General features: G+C 35.0%; 3 protein-coding genes across 3 annotated transcripts; 2 read left to right on the forward strand and 1 right to left on the reverse strand.

Moving 5' to 3' along the window:
* Positions 1-1,811: 1,811 nt before the first annotated feature.
* On the reverse strand, positions 1,812-3,530 carry LOC132182383 (pentatricopeptide repeat-containing protein At2g13420, mitochondrial-like). Its single transcript, XM_059595614.1, has one exon. The coding sequence runs from the start codon at positions 3,398-3,400 to the stop codon at positions 1,886-1,888; it is 1,515 nt and encodes a 504-aa protein (XP_059451597.1). The 5' UTR covers positions 3,401-3,530; the 3' UTR covers positions 1,812-1,885.
* Positions 3,531-4,392: 862 nt separating this feature from the next.
* Positions 4,393-8,566, forward strand: LOC132181158 (plant UBX domain-containing protein 1). Its single transcript, XM_059594245.1, has 8 exons — positions 4,393-4,581; positions 5,860-5,956; positions 6,125-6,193; positions 6,669-6,736; positions 6,902-7,031; positions 7,147-7,251; positions 8,081-8,305; positions 8,410-8,566. The coding sequence occupies exons 1-7, from the start codon at positions 4,498-4,500 to the stop codon at positions 8,287-8,289; spliced, it is 762 nt and encodes a 253-aa protein (XP_059450228.1). The 5' UTR covers positions 4,393-4,497; the 3' UTR covers positions 8,290-8,305; positions 8,410-8,566.
* Positions 8,567-13,208: 4,642 nt separating this feature from the next.
* Positions 13,209-20,343, forward strand: LOC132180836 (glucose-6-phosphate 1-dehydrogenase 6, cytoplasmic). Its single transcript, XM_059593808.1, has 16 exons — positions 13,209-13,415; positions 13,955-14,188; positions 14,575-14,660; positions 15,049-15,115; positions 15,205-15,391; positions 16,058-16,215; positions 16,300-16,368; positions 16,502-16,560; positions 16,730-16,766; positions 17,149-17,220; positions 17,528-17,675; positions 17,870-17,965; positions 18,577-18,647; positions 19,391-19,506; positions 19,876-19,921; positions 20,005-20,343. Exons 2-16 carry the CDS (start codon positions 14,009-14,011, stop codon positions 20,170-20,172), a joined length of 1,560 nt encoding a protein of 519 aa, XP_059449791.1. The 5' UTR covers positions 13,209-13,415; positions 13,955-14,008; the 3' UTR covers positions 20,173-20,343.
* The last annotated feature ends 808 nt before the right edge of the window (positions 20,344-21,151 follow it).

Here is a 21,151-nt window from a genome sequence, read left to right on the forward strand (position 1 = left end):
CAAACAAGAAGAAAGGGTCAATTCTAATTTTAATAAAAGCCAAGCTTAATTTTGAAGCTTAATAAAAGGGATGTCCCTTGTACATGTGTCTTTTTTTGTCTTTTCGTCGTTTATTTTTCCCATTGGGTAGTATTTGTTGCTTAGCTTGGGTGCCAACTATCCTCAATATATATATCTTCGAAGTGCAAAGGATGAGTAAATAGAATGGCTACACAAGGGACGAGGATGTGATACTGGTGCATATCTGTTTGTTTTCCAATAGTCGGTTTGGTCTCGTGATTTTCCACCTCAAAATTGAGACAAGTTATTATTATTATTTATTTTTGTAAGATTGATTTTTAAAAAATGACTGTAATATAAAAAAGTATGCGTTTTCAAATTAGAGGCAATAAATGCGTTTATAAAAACACATATGGCTCGGTTGGCAACGCCTTCTATAGTTTTTTTTTTTTTTTTTAACAAAAAAGTTCATGTTTATAATTGCGTTTGAAAAATAGAACTTTTAAGTAAAAAATAATTTTTGGACAAAAGTTTTATTTTTAAGCTTTTACCAAAGTACATTTTGGTCATTTTAAAGCTTTTTTGGACCCTTAAAATGCTTTTAATTTTTTTCCTAAACGAGTATTTTTTTTTCAAACGAACTTTTTGAGTATTAAAAACACTTTTAGACCCCTCAAACACAATCCCAAACAGGCCTAAAGTATAAACAATCAACTTAAAATTAATTTTACCTTTATCATATCACAACCAAAAAAATAAAAAAATACACTCTAAAAAGTATTGTCAAATGAATTTAATTATTCTAAAGGTTGAACCACAATTTTATTAAACACTTAATTATATTTTTAAATCACACCTTCTAAATTTTTTTTACTTTAAATTGCAAAATCAACCCAACCATAAGTAGAAGTGATAGGCATTGAGTTGATCTCACCATTTGATTGGTCCATCCAGCATTATGATGCACAAAGCTGGTCAGCTAGTTCTACGTGGCCTTTGCATATTAAAAGAAAAAAATATCTAAATGGCTGTTCATTATGTCTTCTATTTCTTAATTGTTCTTTTGCTTTCTATTTTAACTATTAATTTGGTATGAGATGATTGAGTGACTTTTGAATGCATTCATGTGCAATATTTGTGTTTCGCTTTTTTTTTTTTTTTTTTTTTAATTGCAAGGCATTTTTTATTTCATTAGACGACTAACTTGTTACTAAAACGTAATTAATTAAAGATTCATTTAATTGTGCAATTTCAAAAAGTATAATTTGAGGTGGTCGAAGCCACCCCATAGCCCTTAGAGGTGGTTCGGCCACCCCCGAGGGCTAAAAAATTTTATTTTTTTTATTTAGACCCTTGGGGGTGGTTTGGCAGTATGATTTTAGGTGGCTGAAGTCACCCTATGGCCTGGCCACACCTAAGGGCCAATTTTTTATTTTTATTTTTATTTTTTTTTATTTGGACCATTGGGGGTGGCTGAACCACCCACAAGGAATTAGGGGCCACCTTTGATATTAACTTTTTATTATTTGATTTTAATTTTTTATTATTTTAATTTTAATTTTCTTTTTAAAAGTTAATTAATATTTTATTATTTAAATTTGAATGGGACACGTAACGTGTTGTGAGCTGTTGGATGAAAGTAAACCGACGGGATGAACAATTAGAGAATCTCCAATTATCCCTCTAAAGAGAGGAGATCCGGATCCCAATTTATAGGGGATAAGTAGATTTTTTTTTGTTTGTGGCAATCTTATAATCACAATTCAAATTTAGAAGACAAATGACTTATTATTCAGCAAGCAGAGACTAACTAATTAAACCAACCTTCAAATAATAAAACAGTCAAAAAGGTTAAGAGTACATAAACACTTTACATATCTGCAGATCATCTCCTATATGGCTTCAAATGATAATTCTGGAACTCTGAAGCAAATGTTATTGACTCTTCATCAAGTTTCTTCTTTAATCTTCTCCAAGTTCTCAACATATCAGATTGTATAAGGCCCCTGTAAAGTGTCTCAAAAGTTACCTTCCGTGGGAGAAAGCCCCTCTCTATCATCTCCACAAAAAACTGGCACGCCTCTCTCCACTTCTGTTTCTCACATAACCCATGAATCAACATTGTATATGAATCCAAATCTGGACCTTCCCCACACTCGCTCATATCATCCCATAAGCCCTTCACAATCTCCATACGATTCAACTTCAAAAACATCCCCACCAATATGTTATAGGTGTGAATACTAGGCATACACAAACCCTCCTCCTTCATTTTCTTATACAACTTTAAAGCACTATCCACATCTTTTCTTCCCCTATACTCCTTAAAGAAACAATTATAAGTAGCGGCACATAGACTAACCCCATTCCTCCCCATCTCCTCAAGCAACTTCTCTGCATCATCAAGCCTCCCACATGAACAAAGACACTTGATCACCGAAGTATATGTTGCCACACTCGGAGAGATCCCTTTCTCCTTCATCAACCTCAACTTATCAAGTGACAACTCAGGCTTATGTGCCCGGCTATACACATGAAGCACGATCGAAAAACTAGTTACATCTGGCTCAATCCCTCTCTCTCTCATTTCATCGAACACCTTCTCCACGTTCCTTATCGTCCTCTCGAACCTACCCTCTGGATGCAAACTTGCCCGCCTACAAATCCCATTCAACAAAACATTATACGTAACCACATTCGGCTCGATCCCTCTCCCCACCATGTCGTTTAAAAACTTCTCCCCCATATCAATCCTACCAATCTTGCACCACCCATATATCAAAATGGTATACATTTTAGTATCTGGCAAAAACCCGTGTTTCTTTTTGTTAAAAACCTCGGTTGCAACCTTAACAAACCCATACTTGCAAAGGGTGTCCAACAGATAACAAAAATCTTCATTGCTGGTTTTGATTTGACTAAAACCTTCAATGTCATCGAAAGCACGAATGGCTTGGCGTGTAAGGCCAGCGGTGATGAGTCTACGGATCAAGATCAAGAACGTGGTGGGTGTGGGGAGGAGGTTGTGTTGGTCCATTTCGATAACGAGCTGCCAAGCGAGATCGAACTGGCGGACTTTGGCGACGAGGTCGATGAGGAGGTGGTAGGAGGTGGGAGTGAGAGGAGAGGAAGGGAGGGACTTGGAGTAGTTGAAAAGGGCGAGGGCGATCTTGGAAGAGTGTTTGAGGCGGAGGAGGGTTTGGTGGAGGAGGTGAGGGGTGAGAGTGATGCCGTGGAGCTGGAGAGAGGCCTCCATGGCGTGGAAGGGGTTGTGGTGGTGGAGCAGCATCTTCGAGATGGACTCGGCCTCGTTCGAGGGCTCAAGAGCGGGGAGGTTGAGAGAAGAGAAGGGGCGGATTCGGGAGGAAAGCAAGCGAGTTTGGATTATCCTTAACGCCATTGATGGCTTCTCTCAGCTGGCAACAATAAGGAATCAGGTATTTTGGAATAAAATGGCTGAAATAACAACGTAAATTCGACCAACATTCAACGGAGAGTGACGAGTAACGAAAATCATCGGTCCAATGATTGGGAAGAGAACCGCAGGAATTGCAGAAAAGGTCTGAGGTTTTAGTGGGTTTACTCGCTTCATGGGCCTAACTTTGGGCCTCAGCTTTGGGACAAAATTCAAGGATCCACCAAGCCATAATTTGTTGGGCGCTTGTTAAGATTTGGGAGTCTATTCATCCAAAAATAAAATTGTTAAATCAATAAAATTAAGAAGGCAACTTAGATTATCCCATAAAAAATATCTCAACTCTAAATCAAATAATAATATCCCATAAAAAATATCAAATAATAATTATAAAAATAACAATAATTATTAAAATAAGAGGTGACAAAAAAAAACACATATATGAACACCTTTAAAAATGCTAGTTATAGAGTGCTCAAGTAATCGAGTTTAACGCCCTTGAGTAACAAGAGACTCTTTGCATCTAAATAGTAATTAGAATGGATCAAGTGTTACAATTTTTTAAAAACTCACGTGACAGTATATATTTTATAAAAATAAGTGTCATACGGATTGTCATATCAATTTATAAATGTGGTAAATATCATGTAGACCGTCATTTGGCATACAACAATATAATGGCCTAAGTGATAAGTGCCACATAAATTATCATATTTATTTATTAAAAATTTATAATAAAAATTATAATACTCTTAGCAGCAATTTATTTTGGTATTCAACGACCACCTAAAAATGGTTAGAAATAAAGTGAGGGCTTTTTATGTCGGTTGGGTTGGCTTTACACGAGTAGGAAACCCAATCTCACAATGAGCACTATAAGAAGAGCCCAAATTAGATTTCAGGCCCATGTGAACTCAATCTAAGAAAAGCTCGGCCCACAAATGGGGAGTATGTACACGTGCGTGCGAGCGATGACTTGCACGAGGAGGAAAGAAATTCCCAGACGGAGAGGGAGAAATCCCGGTGGATAAAAATCAAGGAGAGCGCAGACGTACACAAGATTCGCTGTCCTTTGTTCTCTAATGGTTGCTGAAGCTCCTGCTCCACTACCTTTGAAAAGAAGAAGGTTCACAAACATTGATCCTATGGAGGTTGAAGCTGCTAAGGTTATTTTTCTTCCAAAACTTCACTTTTTTATGGTATTTGTATATGCAATATGCAATGTTTTGTTGATCTTTATCGACTTACTGGTTCAAGTCTTTGTTTTTGATAATGGGTCGCTCTGGGTTTTGTCTAAGATGGTCTGATTGTGCTTTAATTATTCAAGATTGGAAGATTTTACTCGTGGGTTTGGTGGCAATATTGTTGGTCTTTCAATTTTTGTGTGTTTCTGTTTATGCTTTTTAGATTTCGGGAAAGTTTGAAGCGATATATAGATATTGCCGTATGCCCGGGTTTTGATGTCAAGTGTCAACCTTGATTTTGGAACACAATAGAGTGGCAGAACAGAGGAATTTACGGGGTAAATCTTTGAATAGATAATAATTGACAAGAATGAAAATATTCCAATTTTAGTTTATGCATCTTTTTAGCTTATAAAGTTTACAATGTATAATATTGGTACTACTGTGAGCTTTTAATCAAGATTTGGTTTCTTTTTTTTTTTTTTTTTTTTTTAATGTAATTCATCCTTCGTTTTTGTGCTCTCAAGTCATCAAGAATCAATTAATCTACGTGATCTTGTTTGTCAAATGAAAAATACATAAACTTGAATTAACTAAAGGCTTGGGTCTTGTACCATTGATTCTTTTCTAGCTCTTTAGTAGTTTGAATTGGCCAATAGAACAAAATTTTGCCGAATTTAATTTGTCTCCACGTGCATTTTCCCCCCCTAATTCATGGTAATAAGTCCTATTAAACTGTTGAATTTCATTGGAAAGAAGCTGAATACTTGTAAAAGGCGGTCTGTGAGGAAACATGAATATTGTCGGGGCTTGTCAGATTGATACAAGAAGTTATGGACTTATATTGGGATGGTGGGTGGGGTCTCAGGTTCAGTTCCCGGGGAGTATGTGAGTTACTTACCAATCCAGAAGAAAGAGGTTATGGACATATCTCCCAATTAAGCTGCCTGTTTTAGTAACCAACCAGGTTCTCTGTCAATGATGGTTCTCCCATGATGAAATCCATAAGTGAATGTTTAAAGGATCACATTTCAACTCTTGTGATCTGAATGTTTGATGTATTCTCGTTACTCTTCATCATGTTAGTATCTACTCTTCCTAGCTCAAATGACAACTTGTCCACTTTCCTGGATGACCCACGTTTGGTGAATTTTTCAAATTACACTCTCAGACTGAGACTATTTCAATTTCAGTGTCACATGGCTTCTGGTATACTCTCCTGGTGTGACATTTTGTTAATTTCTTTTTTAATGGTATCAGGCCAAGTTTGCAGCTATTAAAGAAAAATTTGGGCGAGAACTCCGTGTATTTCAAACACCAGCACTTTCTCCATCCTCAAATGAAGCGTCCAATAGTGGTATGCCGTGTTTCCAATTTTATATCTTCTTCCTTATGCCAAAATATGCACATAGTCTCATAAGTTACCTATTGGGCCAGTTATCTTTTAGAACACCTGCAAAATAAATTTTTCTCAATGTCATAATGATAATCTCTTTTATTCTTTTTCTCGGATGTTGTATGGCAGAGGAGACAGATGACTTCTATGAGTTCACTGCCGAGGACTATTATCGAATTTTAGCAGCTAAAAAGGAAGGTAATATTGATGATGGCCCTATTTTATGAGTGGTTGTATGAAAAGATGGGGCTGTTCTTTTACTAAACTATTTTGAAACACCTGTTGCAGATCTGGGAAGAACTAAATGTAATTCCTATTGATAAAATTTATTTTATTGGTGGTCACATAAATGGGTTTATTGTAGTTTTGCTTGAAGTTATAAATTTTGGTACATTAGATTATAACCCATATCTCATGGTGTGGTATTAATATAAGCAAGGAATGGGAAACCTCCTCTGCTTTCTTATTTCTTGGGAGTCTTTACCACATGTACATAGTTTTTTGTTTTTTGTTTTTTGTGTTTCCTGAGAATGGATATAAAAGTTGAACGATAGGAGAAGTTCAATAGAAATCTATTGGGCATTTAACACATGTTTATGCACATATAAATACAAGTATGCATGTGTGAGATATGTTGGATACTTTTTCTAATGTGCAATGGAATAATGAACAGATAAATTATTGAGGACACGAAAACTCCGAGAAGCAGAAGAGGCAGCTCGTAGGTCAAAAGCAACAAAGGTGCTCAATGGAACCCTTCTTGTTAAGATTTATTCTTCTTCTTTTTTTGCATGTTTTTTAGCATCCACTACTAATTATCATACACTTTATGATGCAATGCAAACTTTAGCTTGGTTCAGTAGAGACTTTAACATTTTCAATGAAATTTTCTTCTCATGTATGTAGGCTGTGATTAGGGTTCGTTTTCCTGATCATCACACATTAGAGGTGACATTTCATCCATCGGAGACAATGCAGAGCTTGGTTGATCTTCTCATGAAAGTGGTTGCTCGACCAGAACTACCATTCTATATATGTATGCCTATCAAAATCAAAATATTGTATAAGATTTAATTTATTTTTAACAATTATCTGAAAGACAGATATTAATAAGGGTGGTTTCTGAAGGGTAAACTTTGGTTATGTTGCAGATACTACTCCTCCTAAGAGGCAGATAAAAGACATGGCACAAGATTTTTACAGTGCTGGCTTTGTTCCTGGGGCGATTGTGTATTTTTCATATGATCTACCAAAAGGTTAGTAATGATTTTTGATGCCATAATTCAATTGAAATATTTCTGCCTTAATGTTCATTTCTAGTTGTAACTTTTGCTTTTTCGCCTTTATATACCTACCATTGTCCTAATTAAATTAATCTTTTGCATTGATATCATGCCTTTGTCCAATTTTAGGTTAGGCTGAGGATTTCAACATTTTATTCTTTTTGGTCCTTCAGGATTACTGTCTTCTCTTTAGTAGATTCATTGTGACTAATGTTACCTTGTTAATAGCATGCTTGACTTTCACCATGCCATTGATGTGTATCATAGAGCTACTCTTGCTTGACACTGCTTTTTAACTTTCTAGAGCCCACCGTGGAAATCATTGAATCCATGGTTCATTTGTGTAGCTAGGGCATCCTCCAGTGAAGTCTTTAAGAACATTGTCATCCAAAAGATGGTTTAGTTTTTGACCTGTCCTAGCCACTAAATTCTTGCTTACTAATCTAGCTGAAAATTTCGATTTTATGTTGACTATTGAGGTTGAGGATCTAGGGCTGGTTCTTCTTTTCACAAATAGGGCAGGGCAAAACCACCCGAACCCACCCTGAGCCGACCCAAGCTGCCTGGTCCGCTCCCAACAACCTTCGGCTTGGGTTGGTAATGGTTTTATGATTCCGACTGGGTTGGGTCAGTGTTCATTTTGCGGTGGAGAAACTGAATACCAACCCATCCCAACCCGATGACAAAGAATGCCACCATCACCCCTCCCCTTTTTATTCAATTGTTCTCGATTAGCTTTTAGCAATTATGATGTGGCAATAACTAATGCTATATAATTCATCTTTTCTCATGGCATCTTCAGGTGATGATTCTACATATGCCAATTCAGGCCCCTTCCTTCAGGAAGAGATTGCTTCTTTGAAAGGTTTGGAACTCATTGCAGAGCAGAGCCAGCAGGCAGAACCTGTTCAACCCACACCAGAACCTGTGACAGCAGCACCCTCCCCCGTCGTCCAAGATCAGAAGCCTGCCGGGAAGAAACCTGTGAAGCCCAAGTGGCTGAAAATGTGATATGGCAACTATGGAGGTCAGCTCCTTGTTCCTTTTTGGACCATTTCTTCCATTTAACTGAGGCGATTTCTGTTCATCTCATTATGCTAATTCTGGGTGGTTCTGGTTTGGTTACTGCAGGCAAGCTTCAACATGTGACTTCAGTAATCTTAAGCATATTTACCGCTACCTTATGTTTTGTTAGGTTGTTCATACTTCTATGGTGTTGTACGGATGTCGGTTATTTGTATTATACCTCAGTCCTTCCGAAAATAACATGGTTGGATCTTTTGTTGTTTGTCTAATCTTTTAAATGGTGTCTTGTGTCGTTTGACAATTCTGGGCCTCTGGCAAACCCCTCCCGCACTCTTCTTCTTCTTCAAGCTCTCTTCTTCTTCTTTTAAATGGCCCGGATGTTGTTCAAGGATCAAAGTATCCATTTCTTGGACTAAGTTTTGTTTTGTTGTATCATGGTGTATTTGTTCAAATGATCAAATACATCATATGACAACATATACATCATTAAATCTGTAAAATCTAATTTGAACTATAAAATAGAAATGATCGTATTCTATTGGGTTTCAATCACGAGGTCATTGAAGGATGAAGGATGGTTTAAAGGTTAGGCCCATTCGTGTTTTGTATGTAGCCAATTGTGGGCTTGTTAGCATGGAAGCGACACGTAGCTGTTATTTTTGAATAATCCTAAAATAAACACATTTGTATCGTATTACTATTTCATTTTGTTGACGTAGCTAAGCCAATCAATGGTATCAACCCATGGATTAATTATTGTTAAAAAAAAATAAAATTTAAGAACCGATTGTCATCGTAAGATAATAGTAAAATAAAAATGTCATTGAATTTTTCTCCCAAAAGATTTATGGCACAACTCAACCACCATAATGGTAGCAATACTATCACCACTAAATGACACCTATACCAACATACCTAGAAACCATATGCATAATACCTTCCCGGCTTCGCCATCACCCCCGTAAGGCCACTTTACAGCTCCAACAATAGAACTAGCACAATGGCAATAATAATAATGACACCTTCAAAAGACACCTAGGCCTACATATCCAATAATGCAATAAGTCACAAGTGTCCCACTTTTGTCGGGGCATAGGGGGCCCTTCAACCAGTTTTAAGGATAAAGACTAATTAATTATTTGGTGGAGTGGAGTAATGGGGTTGGTATTCTCATCATGATGAAAAATAATTTAAAGAAAAAAAAAAAAAAAAGACTTTGAAAATTGAATGTGGCATGATTCATGAACTAATAACTATGATGAAAATTATTAAAAAAAAAAAAAAAAAAAATTATAAAAAACTATGATGAAAAAAAAAAAAAAAAAAACTATGATGGGAATTGGAAAGAAATTGCACCGGGAAAGCTACTACATAATAGTGGAGGTTTCTCCCAACCAAAAAAAAGTAAAAGGGAAACAAGACAGGAAAACAACGGTGGAAAAAGCCAAATTGAACCACCCACTATTAGGGAGAGTCTTTCCCAAGGTCAAGAGGAAGAATCCGGATTCCGAATCCGGAATGGAGAGAGGGTTCTCCATCTTTTTTTGGGATTTTTGACTTCCAAGTTGGCATGCTCCGACATAATATAAGACTCTCGTTTCCCACACTTGAGGACGAATATTTTGAAAGAAACAACACGAATAGAAAACACTTTTTTCCACCCAAAAATCAAATAAAAAATGCAGTCAAAAAAAGGGAAGAAAGAAATAATTTAATTTATTAAATCGGTATATATGTTCAAAAAATTAAAAATATATAAAAATTGAGAAAATCTTTTATCAGGACCATCATAATAACACCCTATTTACAGCCCCCAATCAATAATGGATACATAAGCAAAAACATAAAAAAAAAAAAAAAAAAAGTGCACAAAAATAAGTTGGACCAAAATACACTAGATTTTAGGGTGATAAAATCTCTAAAAGGTTAACTTTCTACCTCTAAGTTTTAGTTTTGAATCCAAAAACAAGTTTTGAGGTATTAAAAATGGGTTTTAGGGCATTATAAACGGGTTTTGAGGCATTAAAAATAGGTTTTAAGGTGAGTCACAGCTGACGAGGTTTAAGACATTCATCGTCGGCCAGACTCGTGGGTCTTGCCGGCTACAGGTTTTTTATTTATTTGATTTGGTGTGATTGTTCTTATTTTTTTTTTTTTTTCATTTTTTTAAGTTGATAATGTGTTACATAATAATTAGAAGCTACAAAATAGGTGTTATCAAGATAGACATGATATTAGGGGCTATAAAAAAAAATTACATGTATTTTAAATACCTACTTGCTGTGAGCGTGCAACGTGTGTTCCCAATAATAAAGGAAGACCAAGCAAAAGGTGAATCCTCTAACAATCACTTCAAACCTACCGACCCAGAATTGTTGATGAAAAATGTGTTCTAACTTCTAACTACCACTCAAATCATTTCACGTTTAATTAACCTTGATTTATTTAATTAATTAATATTGGGGTAACATTAGAAACCACGCTTTTAATTAATTAATAAGCGATAATTTTATGTGTCAAAATTATCAATGGGGTACAGTACATTGACTAGCCCAACATGGTGGCTGCTGACATGGCTTATGACTACCAACCTCTCTGGACTCTTCTCCATCATCCTGCTCCACCATTTGTCTCAAACTTTGACTTTCCAATCCCTCGCTGCAAAAAATCTAATTTGCTTCAACCAATGCACCTTCTCGTTCTTTATTTTTGTTTTTTTAATAGTGTTTAAAAAAATTTAATGTTTGGCTCTCTAAAACTTCTCTTTTCCATTTGATTTGGTATGCAATGTTGAAATAAAAGTATTTTCTTTTGGTTTTTGTTTCCTTTTTGTTAGGAATTACTAACCACCAGCTAACGGCACTAACTACTTTTGAAGATAGAAAAAATTGCTAACTGCTTAGGCCATTACGATTATTAGTTTTAGGTTTTAAAAAAAGCATTAACCGCCTTTATGTATATTATATAATATATATTATATTTATATATATAAAAATACAAGGAACCACATCATTTTTGTGTTTATATATATATATAAATTTAGAAATAATGTCGTATGTAGTAGGATATTATCATATTACCAAAAAACAATGTCGTTTTTTTTTTAAATTAACTTTTTAAATATTTTTTCTTTAAAAAGTGCTTATTAAGGTTACTAACCACCTTAACCGCATAGGTAGTTAGCGAAAACAGTTACGGTTAATGGTTTTAGTGAACAACCGCCAATCGTAACTACTTTTTCACTCATATTTTTTGTCAAAATCTGAAATAAGGAATGCTAAGTATTCTCCTATTGTTCTTAGTTTTAGCCCAATATTATTTTATAAAAAAAATAAAAAAGGAACTATCTCTTATTTATCTCACTTGATTTTTAAAAAAATAATATCCAAATAATCAGGAGACAACAATGAAAACACCTAACATTTTTCATTTGAAAGCAACAATTTTCTTAATTTTCGTAAGTATTTATATGGAAGTGATAAGAATATGTTCAGTTTAGAAAAAAGATCTAAATTTAGAGAAACTCTATTCACCAAAAGTATCCTAACCCGGCCCCATTGATTGCCCAAAAAAAAAAACAAACGAAAACTGTCTTCGCCCCATTCTCACCTAACCTTATTAATAGATGCCGATTGCCAAGTTTTCAAGCTGTCCAAAATTATCCTCAAGTCATCTATGACCTACCAACCCACCATATGCATAATCTAACAAGAATAACGATAGAAATTATACTTTTGTCATATAATTATTTTATCTTTTTAATATGTCAGTGTAAAATATCATTTTAATTATTATTATTTTTTTAATAAGGATTGATCATTGACACTATCATGTCGATAAGATAATTTCAGAGTTAAAGTGTGATTTTTATCGTTACTCATTAATAATCTTCAAGCCATAATAATTAATTTTAATTAACAATTATTTAAAATTCACATTCTAGCATACAATTTAACAAGATATAATAAATTTAAAAAACTCTTAAAATGATAAATATTAAAAAAAAAAAAATGTTTTTACCATAATAATTTTGTTTGATCGAGAAAAGAAAGCCTCTATTATCAGGTCCATCTTGATAACACCTATTTTGAAGCTTCCAATTACTTTGTAACACATCATCAATTTAAGAAAAATGCAAAAAATAAAAGTAAAAACATCACACAAAATCAGTGAAAAAAAACCCGTAGTCGGCAAGACCGCCGTGGGTCTGGCCGAACCCACGCCGTGGGTCTAGCCGGCGGTGAACACCTCGAACCCCACTGGGCGTGACTCGCCTTAAAACCTATTTCTGATGCCTCAAAACTCGTTTTATAATGCCTCAACACCCGTTTCTAATGCCTCAAAACCTATTTTTAATGTCTCAAAACCCATTTATAATCTCCAAAACCCATTTCTAATCCCCAAAACCCATTACTAATGCTTCAAAAGTCGTTTTTAGATTCAAAACTAAAACATAGAGGTGGAAGGTTAACCCTTTAGAGATCTAGTGTATTTTGGTCCAATTTATTTTTGTGCACTTTTTTTTTTGTGCTTATATGTCGGTTATTGATTTGATGCTGTAAAATTGGTGTTATCAAGATAGTCCTGATAAAAGGTTTTCTCTTGAGAAAAGTGATACACATCTATTTATTTTGTATATTAAATAGTAAATTTGCCAATTTCTTGTATAGAGATAGACAAGATATGAGAAAAATATGGAAATCAAACATTTCTATGCTATAAAAAGCACATGATTTTCACATGTTTCTTAATGCTATTAAAAATAGGGATGAGAATACGTGAAATTAATTATTTTTCTAATCAATGTAAAGGAAAAATAAAGCTCTTAAAAATAAAAATAGTAAAATTTTAGTTATTTAATGAATACAATAATTAAAATTTTAATTGAACTGCCTCGTAACGACTATCTGATTTTCGCAACGGCGGGTGGTGACTGGTGAGAGAGGGTTGGTGGACGACGGAACTGTCTGAAAAACAAGAAAAACTATCTTTTAATATTCACGCACGCACTGACGCACATTTACAGGGTTTATAGAGTTGTGATTCTTGGCCAGACAAGTGGAATTTTGCGGCGGCGTTTCTCAGCTTTGTGATCTCGTTGCTACAATCAGGTAATGCTTCGTTCCCTCATTATTTCTCTGTGATTGTGGCGGGGATTGAGATCCATCTATAGAGATATAAGTCTTAGTTTGTGAGATATAGTTCTTTATATCTAGTCTGTTTGGCTGCCGAGAAAGTCGAGGAAGTAGTAGGAAGGAAAATCAAAATCTTTGACTTCTCCACAATTAAGCTGGGTATTTGTTCCAACGGTCAGTTGGGTAATTTTGAAGCACAAAGCTGTTGTTCTTTTTTTTTCTTCCAATTCTACGTCAATCTGTGTTTGATCATTTGTTTTGGTCAAACACGCTGAATTTTTTGAGAGACTCAGGGATCAGAGTAGTTAAAGAAGTGGTTGGGGTCTGAAATTTTTGGCTGATCTAGTTAATCCAATCCCATTGAGTGAAAACTGAGGTCTGAGTGCCCAATTGTCTCATTCGATTCCATGTTCTGGCAAATGAAACAAAATCATTGTATCTGCTTAGACCGATATCCATTGTCGGTAGCTTTGCTTACAGCTGCTGATCGTTTTTTTTTTTTTTTTTGTTAACAGATTATAGTATAAAAAATTGTAAGGTAGCTGTGAGCTTTTTGTACAGCTGAGAAGATGGGATCAGGATCAGGATCATGGCACATGGAAAAAAGAGCTAATCTTAGAGGTGATTCGTCAGCAAGAGAAGTTGAGAATGCGCCTGAATCTGGGTGCCTCTCCATTGTTGTGCTTGGTGCTTCTGGCGATCTTGCTAAGAAGAAAACTTTTCCTGCGCTCTTTAACCTATTCCAGCAGGTTTGGTTCGACCCTTTTGTGAATTTTCTCAAATTTTGAGTGATGTTTGCATGGATTGTATGTATTTTTGTGGTTGTTAATCTGTTCTAAAAATTGAGAAAGAATTATATATATTGACTTCTTATATTGAATTTTCGATTTAATTGGTCATGAAAATGTGTAAATGGACTGATTTCTAGTGTTCTGATTTGATCAGTATCTCTTAAGATGATGCCCTTAAATTTGATCTTAATTCTCTATCCGTTTTGATACAATTTTCTGAAAGACAACTGTGAATCTAAACTTCTGTTTGTTAAGACTACCTAGGAATTCTTTTAGACTTGCTCGTCGTTCTTAGGAGCTGTGAACTGTTATTCTCACTTTGAAATGCACTGAGTTGTTCGCAGGGATTCCTACACCCCGATGAAGTTCACATTTTTGGCTATGCCAGGACTAAGATTTCAGATGATGAGCTAAGAAACCGCATACGTGGGTGAGTATATTTCTGTTGTCTGTTTCTATATTATTTCTTCTGATTACAATAAACATAATGAGTAGGAGCAACAATGTTTAGCTTGAACATCCATATGTCCGAAATTATTTTTACTAATAAAATATAATTTAAAGCTTACTTGCCCGCTTGATATGTAGAAGGAAGAAGAGAACTATACCTGCCAATTTTTCCTTGTTTTGCTCACTTTCATTTTCTCTTGAATTTTTTTTTCTTTGATTTTTATCTTATGTCTGCTCACTTCTTTTTCACTATTTCTTTCCCCAAATAACGTTATTCATGGTCTTTGCTCACTTGAATTATTTCTTCAATCGATTGTTATCTTTTGCTATTCAGTTGTTCATAAGAATAGCAAACAATGTAACTGCAGATATCTTATTAATGACAAAAGCGCTTCATCAGAGAAATTGGAAAATGTATCCAAGTTTCTGCAACTGGTTAGTACAGCCCTTATCCTGCATCAGTTTGGACTTGTTCCGTGGTGCACCCACAAGTAACATGTAATTGCATCAACTTATTTTTGTAGATTAAATATGTAAGCGGTTCTTATGATTCCGAGGAGGGCTTTCGGCTGTTGGATAAGGAAATTTTGGAGCATGAGTTATCAAAAAATAGCGTGGAAGGATCATCTCGGAGACTCTTTTATCTTGCACTTCCTCCATCAGTTTATCCATCTGTCTGCAAGATGATCAGGCATTGTTGCATGAATAAATGTTAGTTTTTCCAACTCATTTTTGGTTTTGTGGCTGGAATTATCAATAAACTTCTGCTAATAGTGTTTGGTCATTTATTTTAAGAAGGTAAATTTCCTTCATGTTGCCGTTCAAAGATATTGCATGAAGGTTGTTTCTGGGAAATAATGATAAAACAACTATCATATGTTGTGTAAATTGACAATGATCTTGTCTTCCTATATACATACCTAAACTTTCTTTAACATGCTTCTAGAAAGGAGCGTAAATATGACAATTAGGAAAGATGTGGATACCCAGCTGAGGAGGCATTGGTTGAAGAAGACAGTTAACTATCTGAAATGTATCAGCTATGTCTTAGTATGAAAGTTCTGTATAGGTTTCACTCTAGTCTCATTTTATGCTTCTTTAAGTAAAACAGTGTATGCTCGTGCCCTTTTCTTTTCATTCCTTTTCATTGTTATACTTTCCTCGTAGAAGTTGCCATTTTGCCATTATGCATGACTTACTTTCTAGCATTGCTCTGGAAAATCTTGTTCTCTTCACTTAAGTTTTAATAACACGAATTGAAAATTTGGCAATTTAGTTAGATGAATAAGGCATGTTGCTATTGTGGTTCCTGAATGAGATGTAGAATTTGAATATCTCATGTGGACTTCCTGAATGGCTTTATCTAATCATTTCCAGCTGATCTTGGTGGATGGACCCGGATTGTTGTGGAGAAGCCTTTTGGCAAAGATTTGGAATCTGCCGAGCAACTCAGTTCCCAGATTGGAGAGTTATTTGATGAGCTACAAATTTACCGTATTGATCACTATTTGGGAAAGGAATTGGTGCAGAACTTGGTAATATATGTATAAATAGGCTTTAGTTGTTGGTTTACTTTGTTTCATAGATTGCTTATTTCTATTCTGACATTGAATATGTAGTTGGTTCTTCGTTTTGCAAATCGCTTCTTCCTACCACTTTGGAATCGTGACAACATCGACAATGTACAGGTGAGAATCCTTTCATTGATCATGTTTGAACATTACTCACCTGAGGTGAGGTCGTAGAATTACATGTGGTATTTCCAAGCATTAATAAGCCACAAATTTCAATCTGCATCTTGTTTGTATGTTTCTCTCGCAGATTGTGTTCAGGGAGGATTTCGGGACTGAAGGTCGTGGTGGATATTTTGATGAATACGGGTATGCTATATAAATGCTTGCATCTCAGTTGGTGGAGACGAAACTTTTAAAATCTTAATTCTAAATTTCTAAACAATTTTTAGAACTCTGTTGTTGGTTTACCTGGTTTTACATAGTAAATAGATCATGTTGGGAAAGAGGACTAACTAATTAATTGTCATTTTGGCAGAATTATTCGTGATATCATTCAAAATCATCTATTGCAGGTAAGGCATTGGTATTATGATGAAGTAGATTCATATATATTTAAAGATGTCGTCTCTATATGATTGATTACTCTCAAGTTTGGATTAGTTATTTTGTTGGAGTATTAGGCCATTTATCTTCTTGTGTCCTGAATTGTAGTTTTTCTGAGTCCATTTTAGTTATTCATGTTTGGCATTCGCTTGTGATAAGATACATATAGGAACTTGGTGGGTCATGTGTTTGTTGTGGCGACATATCCAACTGCAGCCTTCTTTCCTTGGACTTTTATTACTCCAACCTTCCCTTGCAACCCATTGCCATACAAACTCCCAACCTATCACCAGAAAAAGGAAGATGTCTTAATTTTGACAGAATTATATTATTCACTATTTATAACTGCAGGTTCTTTGCCTGGTTGCCATGGAAAAGCCCGTTTCTCTCAAACCTGAGCACATCCGGGATGAGAAAGTGAAGGTATGTATCTTTACACGCCATTGCATGCTCTAAATCCTCTCTGATACAGTAAGCAACCAGGATCTGTTGGGTCCCCATACCTCCAATCCACACCCTTCTGTCTCTGTCCCATTAAAATTTATTTATCATAGTATACTTACTAAATGAACATAAGAAATAAAGCAAGCTTTGTAGATCTAGAGAGTATAAGATTGTCGAAAGACCTTTTTTTTAAAAGGAATTATTCATGTGTTAAAAATGACATAAAACTTTTTGAGTTTCAGACATGTCTTCTTATATTGCTTGTTGATTATTATGTGAAACTCAGGTTCTTCAATCGGTTCTTCCGATTAAAGATGAAGAGGTTATTCTTGGACAATATGAAGGCTATAGGGATGATCCAACAGTTCCTGATCACTCAAACACTCCAACTTTCGCAACTATGGTTCTGAGAATACATAATGAAAGATGGGAAGGTATGATATATTTCACAATTTGTTTGTTCTTCTCTTGAAAATTCTTTCTAGTTCAGTGAAAAATAATCTATGAGCCTCACATTTGGGTATTTATTTTATATGTTTGTATTTACTATTTCTTTTTTCTTTTTCTTTTTTTTTTTCTTTTTTTATTAAAAAAATCTGCTTACAGTCAAAGTCAATTTCTTATTCAGGTGTCCCATTTATACTTAAGGCTGGGAAAGCATTGAATTCAAGAAAGGCAGAAATACGAGTTCAATTTAAGGATGTTCCTGGTGATATATTCAAATGTATGGCACCAGACCTTTAGAATTCTGTGTGACTTATCTTCAAAATTTTGCTTGTTTCGATTATATGAATTCTCTAGTTTTCTATGTTTAACTTGTGTGCAGAAAGGTATGTCATGATCTGACATAATTTTTGTGCCTAGCATATTGAAATATGAAATGGAAGTTGGTCTTGGGATGGGGCACTCGTCATTTCTTTTCCTTACTCATGAGCGAAAGTAATACTACAATTTACTAAGGTTTTCTTGCAATCTTCAAAAAAGAAGAAAAAAAAAAAACATGATTATCAGCTAAGTGAATATTTCTGTGAAGATTTTTATGCTGGGAATATGTAAAAGGGCTCATTGTCTGTTTCTGCAATATGTTCATTTTCATCTCTACTTGCTCGCTACAATGCTACATGATTCTATGTCTTCTTGCTGCCACATATCTGCTTAGTTGGCTTTCTATATTCAGTATCTTTGATTGTTATACCCCATAAAGCTGCTTTTGTATTATACTTGATGGTCTGTCAAATATTTGGCTGTCTGAAAGTTTTTAATCTGATGGTCTGTCAATTGGTTGCTTAAAAGGTTTTGATCTATTTCTTGATTGAATGCTGTCTCATTGTTTAGGTAAAAAGCAAGGGAGAAATGAGTTTGTAATACGCCTTCAACCTTCAGAAGCCATGTACATGAAGTTTACGGTATGTTAGTGATTCTAATGCGACTTTACAAGAATTGCTGGTCCACAATATTTGAGCTGGTACCTGCTTATGTTTTCATGCGTGTGTTTGTTGTTGAAGACTTGGTGGGGCATCATGTGAAGTAACAAATATTGTGCATATGCCTGTCTTTGAATTATTTGAGTTGCAGATTTTTTCCAGGACTTTTTTTTTGGTTTGAAACTCTTCAGCACATTTCCGAATTTCTTATTCTGATCTGGAAAATGGATCCAAAATTAAGTTTTGAAAATAAGGTTGCTTTTTGTGGTTATCCAATGTAAAGGTTTGAAACCTTGTGCGCTAGTGTACCTGTTCATCTAGCTTTCACCTATCTGGAACTGGGAAAAGTATATGGGGTAGCTCTTTTCTCTGCCTGATCTTTGTATCATAATTGTTTACTTCTGATCAAAATAGGAGATAGCAACTAGCTTCATGCATGGTGATATCAAACCATCAAAACAATGATTTGGTTACTTTTTTATTTGTTCTGAGCAATTTGAGCACTTGAATTAACTTTAGTAGTACCATACATTCATACTATGTCATACTTTTGTAGCATATTGTCCTATCGGTATTACGCTGTTCATTATTAGCTGTATACAAATTTTAGGAAAATTATATAAACCTTAATTTTCCTGTAATCATCTCATAAGGGTCACTAAAATTGTTTAATTTTTTGAGTTTATTGTTCTCTGAGAACCCATTGCTCAATGTCTCTCATGCAGGTCAAGCAGCCTGGACTAGAGATGTCAACAGTCCAAAGTGAATTAGACTTGTCATATGTGCAACGTTATCAAGGGGTTACAATCCCAGAGGCTTACGAACGTCTAATTCTTGACACGTATGATCCTTGCCCTTCCATATTCTTAGTGTATGATAATTCTGCTTTTGTTTACGGTAGTTGACACACCTGTTTCGGATTGCATACACAACTCTAGCGCAATAGTAATATAGGGATACTGGTGACTAATGATTAATTAGGACTGACAATTTTTAACACGTTTTGCAAACCCGACACAAAATTAGTTGGTTATAGTTGAAGGGTTTGACCTAATTAAATTAGTCGAGTTAGAGTTGATTTATATAATCTTATACCCGCTTCTCGATACAACCCAAATCCGACACATGAACACGAATTGTCACCCCTAGGATTAATACTCTTGCTGTCCATTGATTTTTTAATCATTGAGAATGGGATTTTGTTTTACAGAATAAGAGGTGATCAGCAGCATTTTGTTCGCAGAGATGAGTTGAAGGTATGAACATTGTACACTAATAAGTAAAATATATTATAACATGGCGACAGTTCCCCCAATCTGATTGTTGTGTCAACTATCAGGCGGCCTGGGAGATCTTCACACCTCTTCTGCACAGAATTGATGATGGTGAAGTGAAGTCGCTTCCGTACCAACCGGGCAGCCGAGGGCCCGCAGAAGCGGATGAGCTGCTAGCAAAAGCTGGTTATGTTCAAACACATGGCTATATATGGATCCCTCCCACTCTGTAGAACGCAGCATGCTTCCTTTTATACTGAGCTTGATACGCTTTCTGATCAGAATAAGAATCTGATATGGTGTGTGAGCATTATACATGCAACATGATACAATATGTGATTCATAAATAAGTGCTCATGTAGTTCGGGCATGGTTTACTGTTAACAATAAACGAGATTCAAGTAGTGACGGAGCCAGAATTTTGATTAAAAGGGGCAAGATTAAAAGATAAAGTTGGGAAAAAAATATTTGATTATAAATATTAAATAATATAACTAAAAACTGATTACAGATATTAAAAAAATGATTAAAAATATATAGTTTATGTAAAAAAAAAAAAAATGTAGCATATGTGTTGGAGTTTTTTCAACTGTTTAGATTTAATTTTAATTTTTTTTTATAAGAAATAAAAAGATAGTGAAGTTAGACGTGAACGGTTGAAAAGACTACATCACATAGTTGTAGGTTTTTTTTTTTTTTTTTATTATTTTTTTATTTTTTATTTTTTTACAGCACTAAAGCTAAAGCCATTCAAGTTTTGAGGATATATGCCCTTCTTTGTTGTTGACACTGACCCAATGTTGTCCATTCTCGCCCTTGACTCCGTTGTGGATCCAAGCAAAACTAGTACTGTTTTTCACTTTTTAATCTCCTTTTTTTTTTTTTTTGGGGAAAGCCTTTGAAACAGAAGTTAATGGAACAACTTATCCAAACAAAGAAGTTCATGGAACGAATCTATTCCCATCTGATTTGGTCTTGGTCTTGGTCTTGTGATTTCATTCTATACCTAGAATGCTTTAGTTCCAAGTTAAACAAAATGTATTTAAGCGTCATCTAAATAGAATATGAGCCTAACCTACTTGGACTAAAAGGACAGTTGCTTTTACTTCCTCTAATGAAACTTGGTTGAAAAGCAGAGCACCGATTTCTTTTGAGAATACCTTTTCAATGAAAACAGAGACTTGCTTGATAAGCAGAGGGAATTCTCTACAA

Source organism: Corylus avellana, chromosome ca5 (assembly GCF_901000735.1).
Source record: "Corylus avellana chromosome ca5, CavTom2PMs-1.0".
Classification (NCBI taxonomy): Eukaryota; Viridiplantae; Streptophyta; class Magnoliopsida; order Fagales; family Betulaceae; genus Corylus; species Corylus avellana.

Coding starts and splice junctions, on each gene's coding strand:
- LOC132181158 (XM_059594245.1), top strand. CDS start 4,498: ATGGTTGCTGAAGCTCCTGCTCCACTACCTTTGAAAAGAAGAAGGTTC. Junction 6,737..6,901: donor GTAGGTCAAAAGCAACAAAG/GTGCTCAATGGA, acceptor TCATGTATGTAG/GCTGTGATTAGGGTTCGTTT. Junction 7,032..7,146: donor AGAACTACCATTCTATATAT/GTATGCCTATCA, acceptor GTTATGTTGCAG/ATACTACTCCTCCTAAGAGG.
- LOC132182383 (XM_059595614.1), bottom strand. CDS start 3,400: ATGGCGTTAAGGATAATCCAAACTCGCTTGCTTTCCTCCCGAATCCGC.
- LOC132180836 (XM_059593808.1), top strand. CDS start 14,009: ATGGGATCAGGATCAGGATCATGGCACATGGAAAAAAGAGCTAATCTT. Junction 15,392..16,057: donor GCATTGTTGCATGAATAAAT/GTTAGTTTTTCC, acceptor AATCATTTCCAG/CTGATCTTGGTGGATGGACC. Junction 17,676..17,869: donor ACATAATGAAAGATGGGAAG/GTATGATATATT, acceptor TTTCTTATTCAG/GTGTCCCATTTATACTTAAG.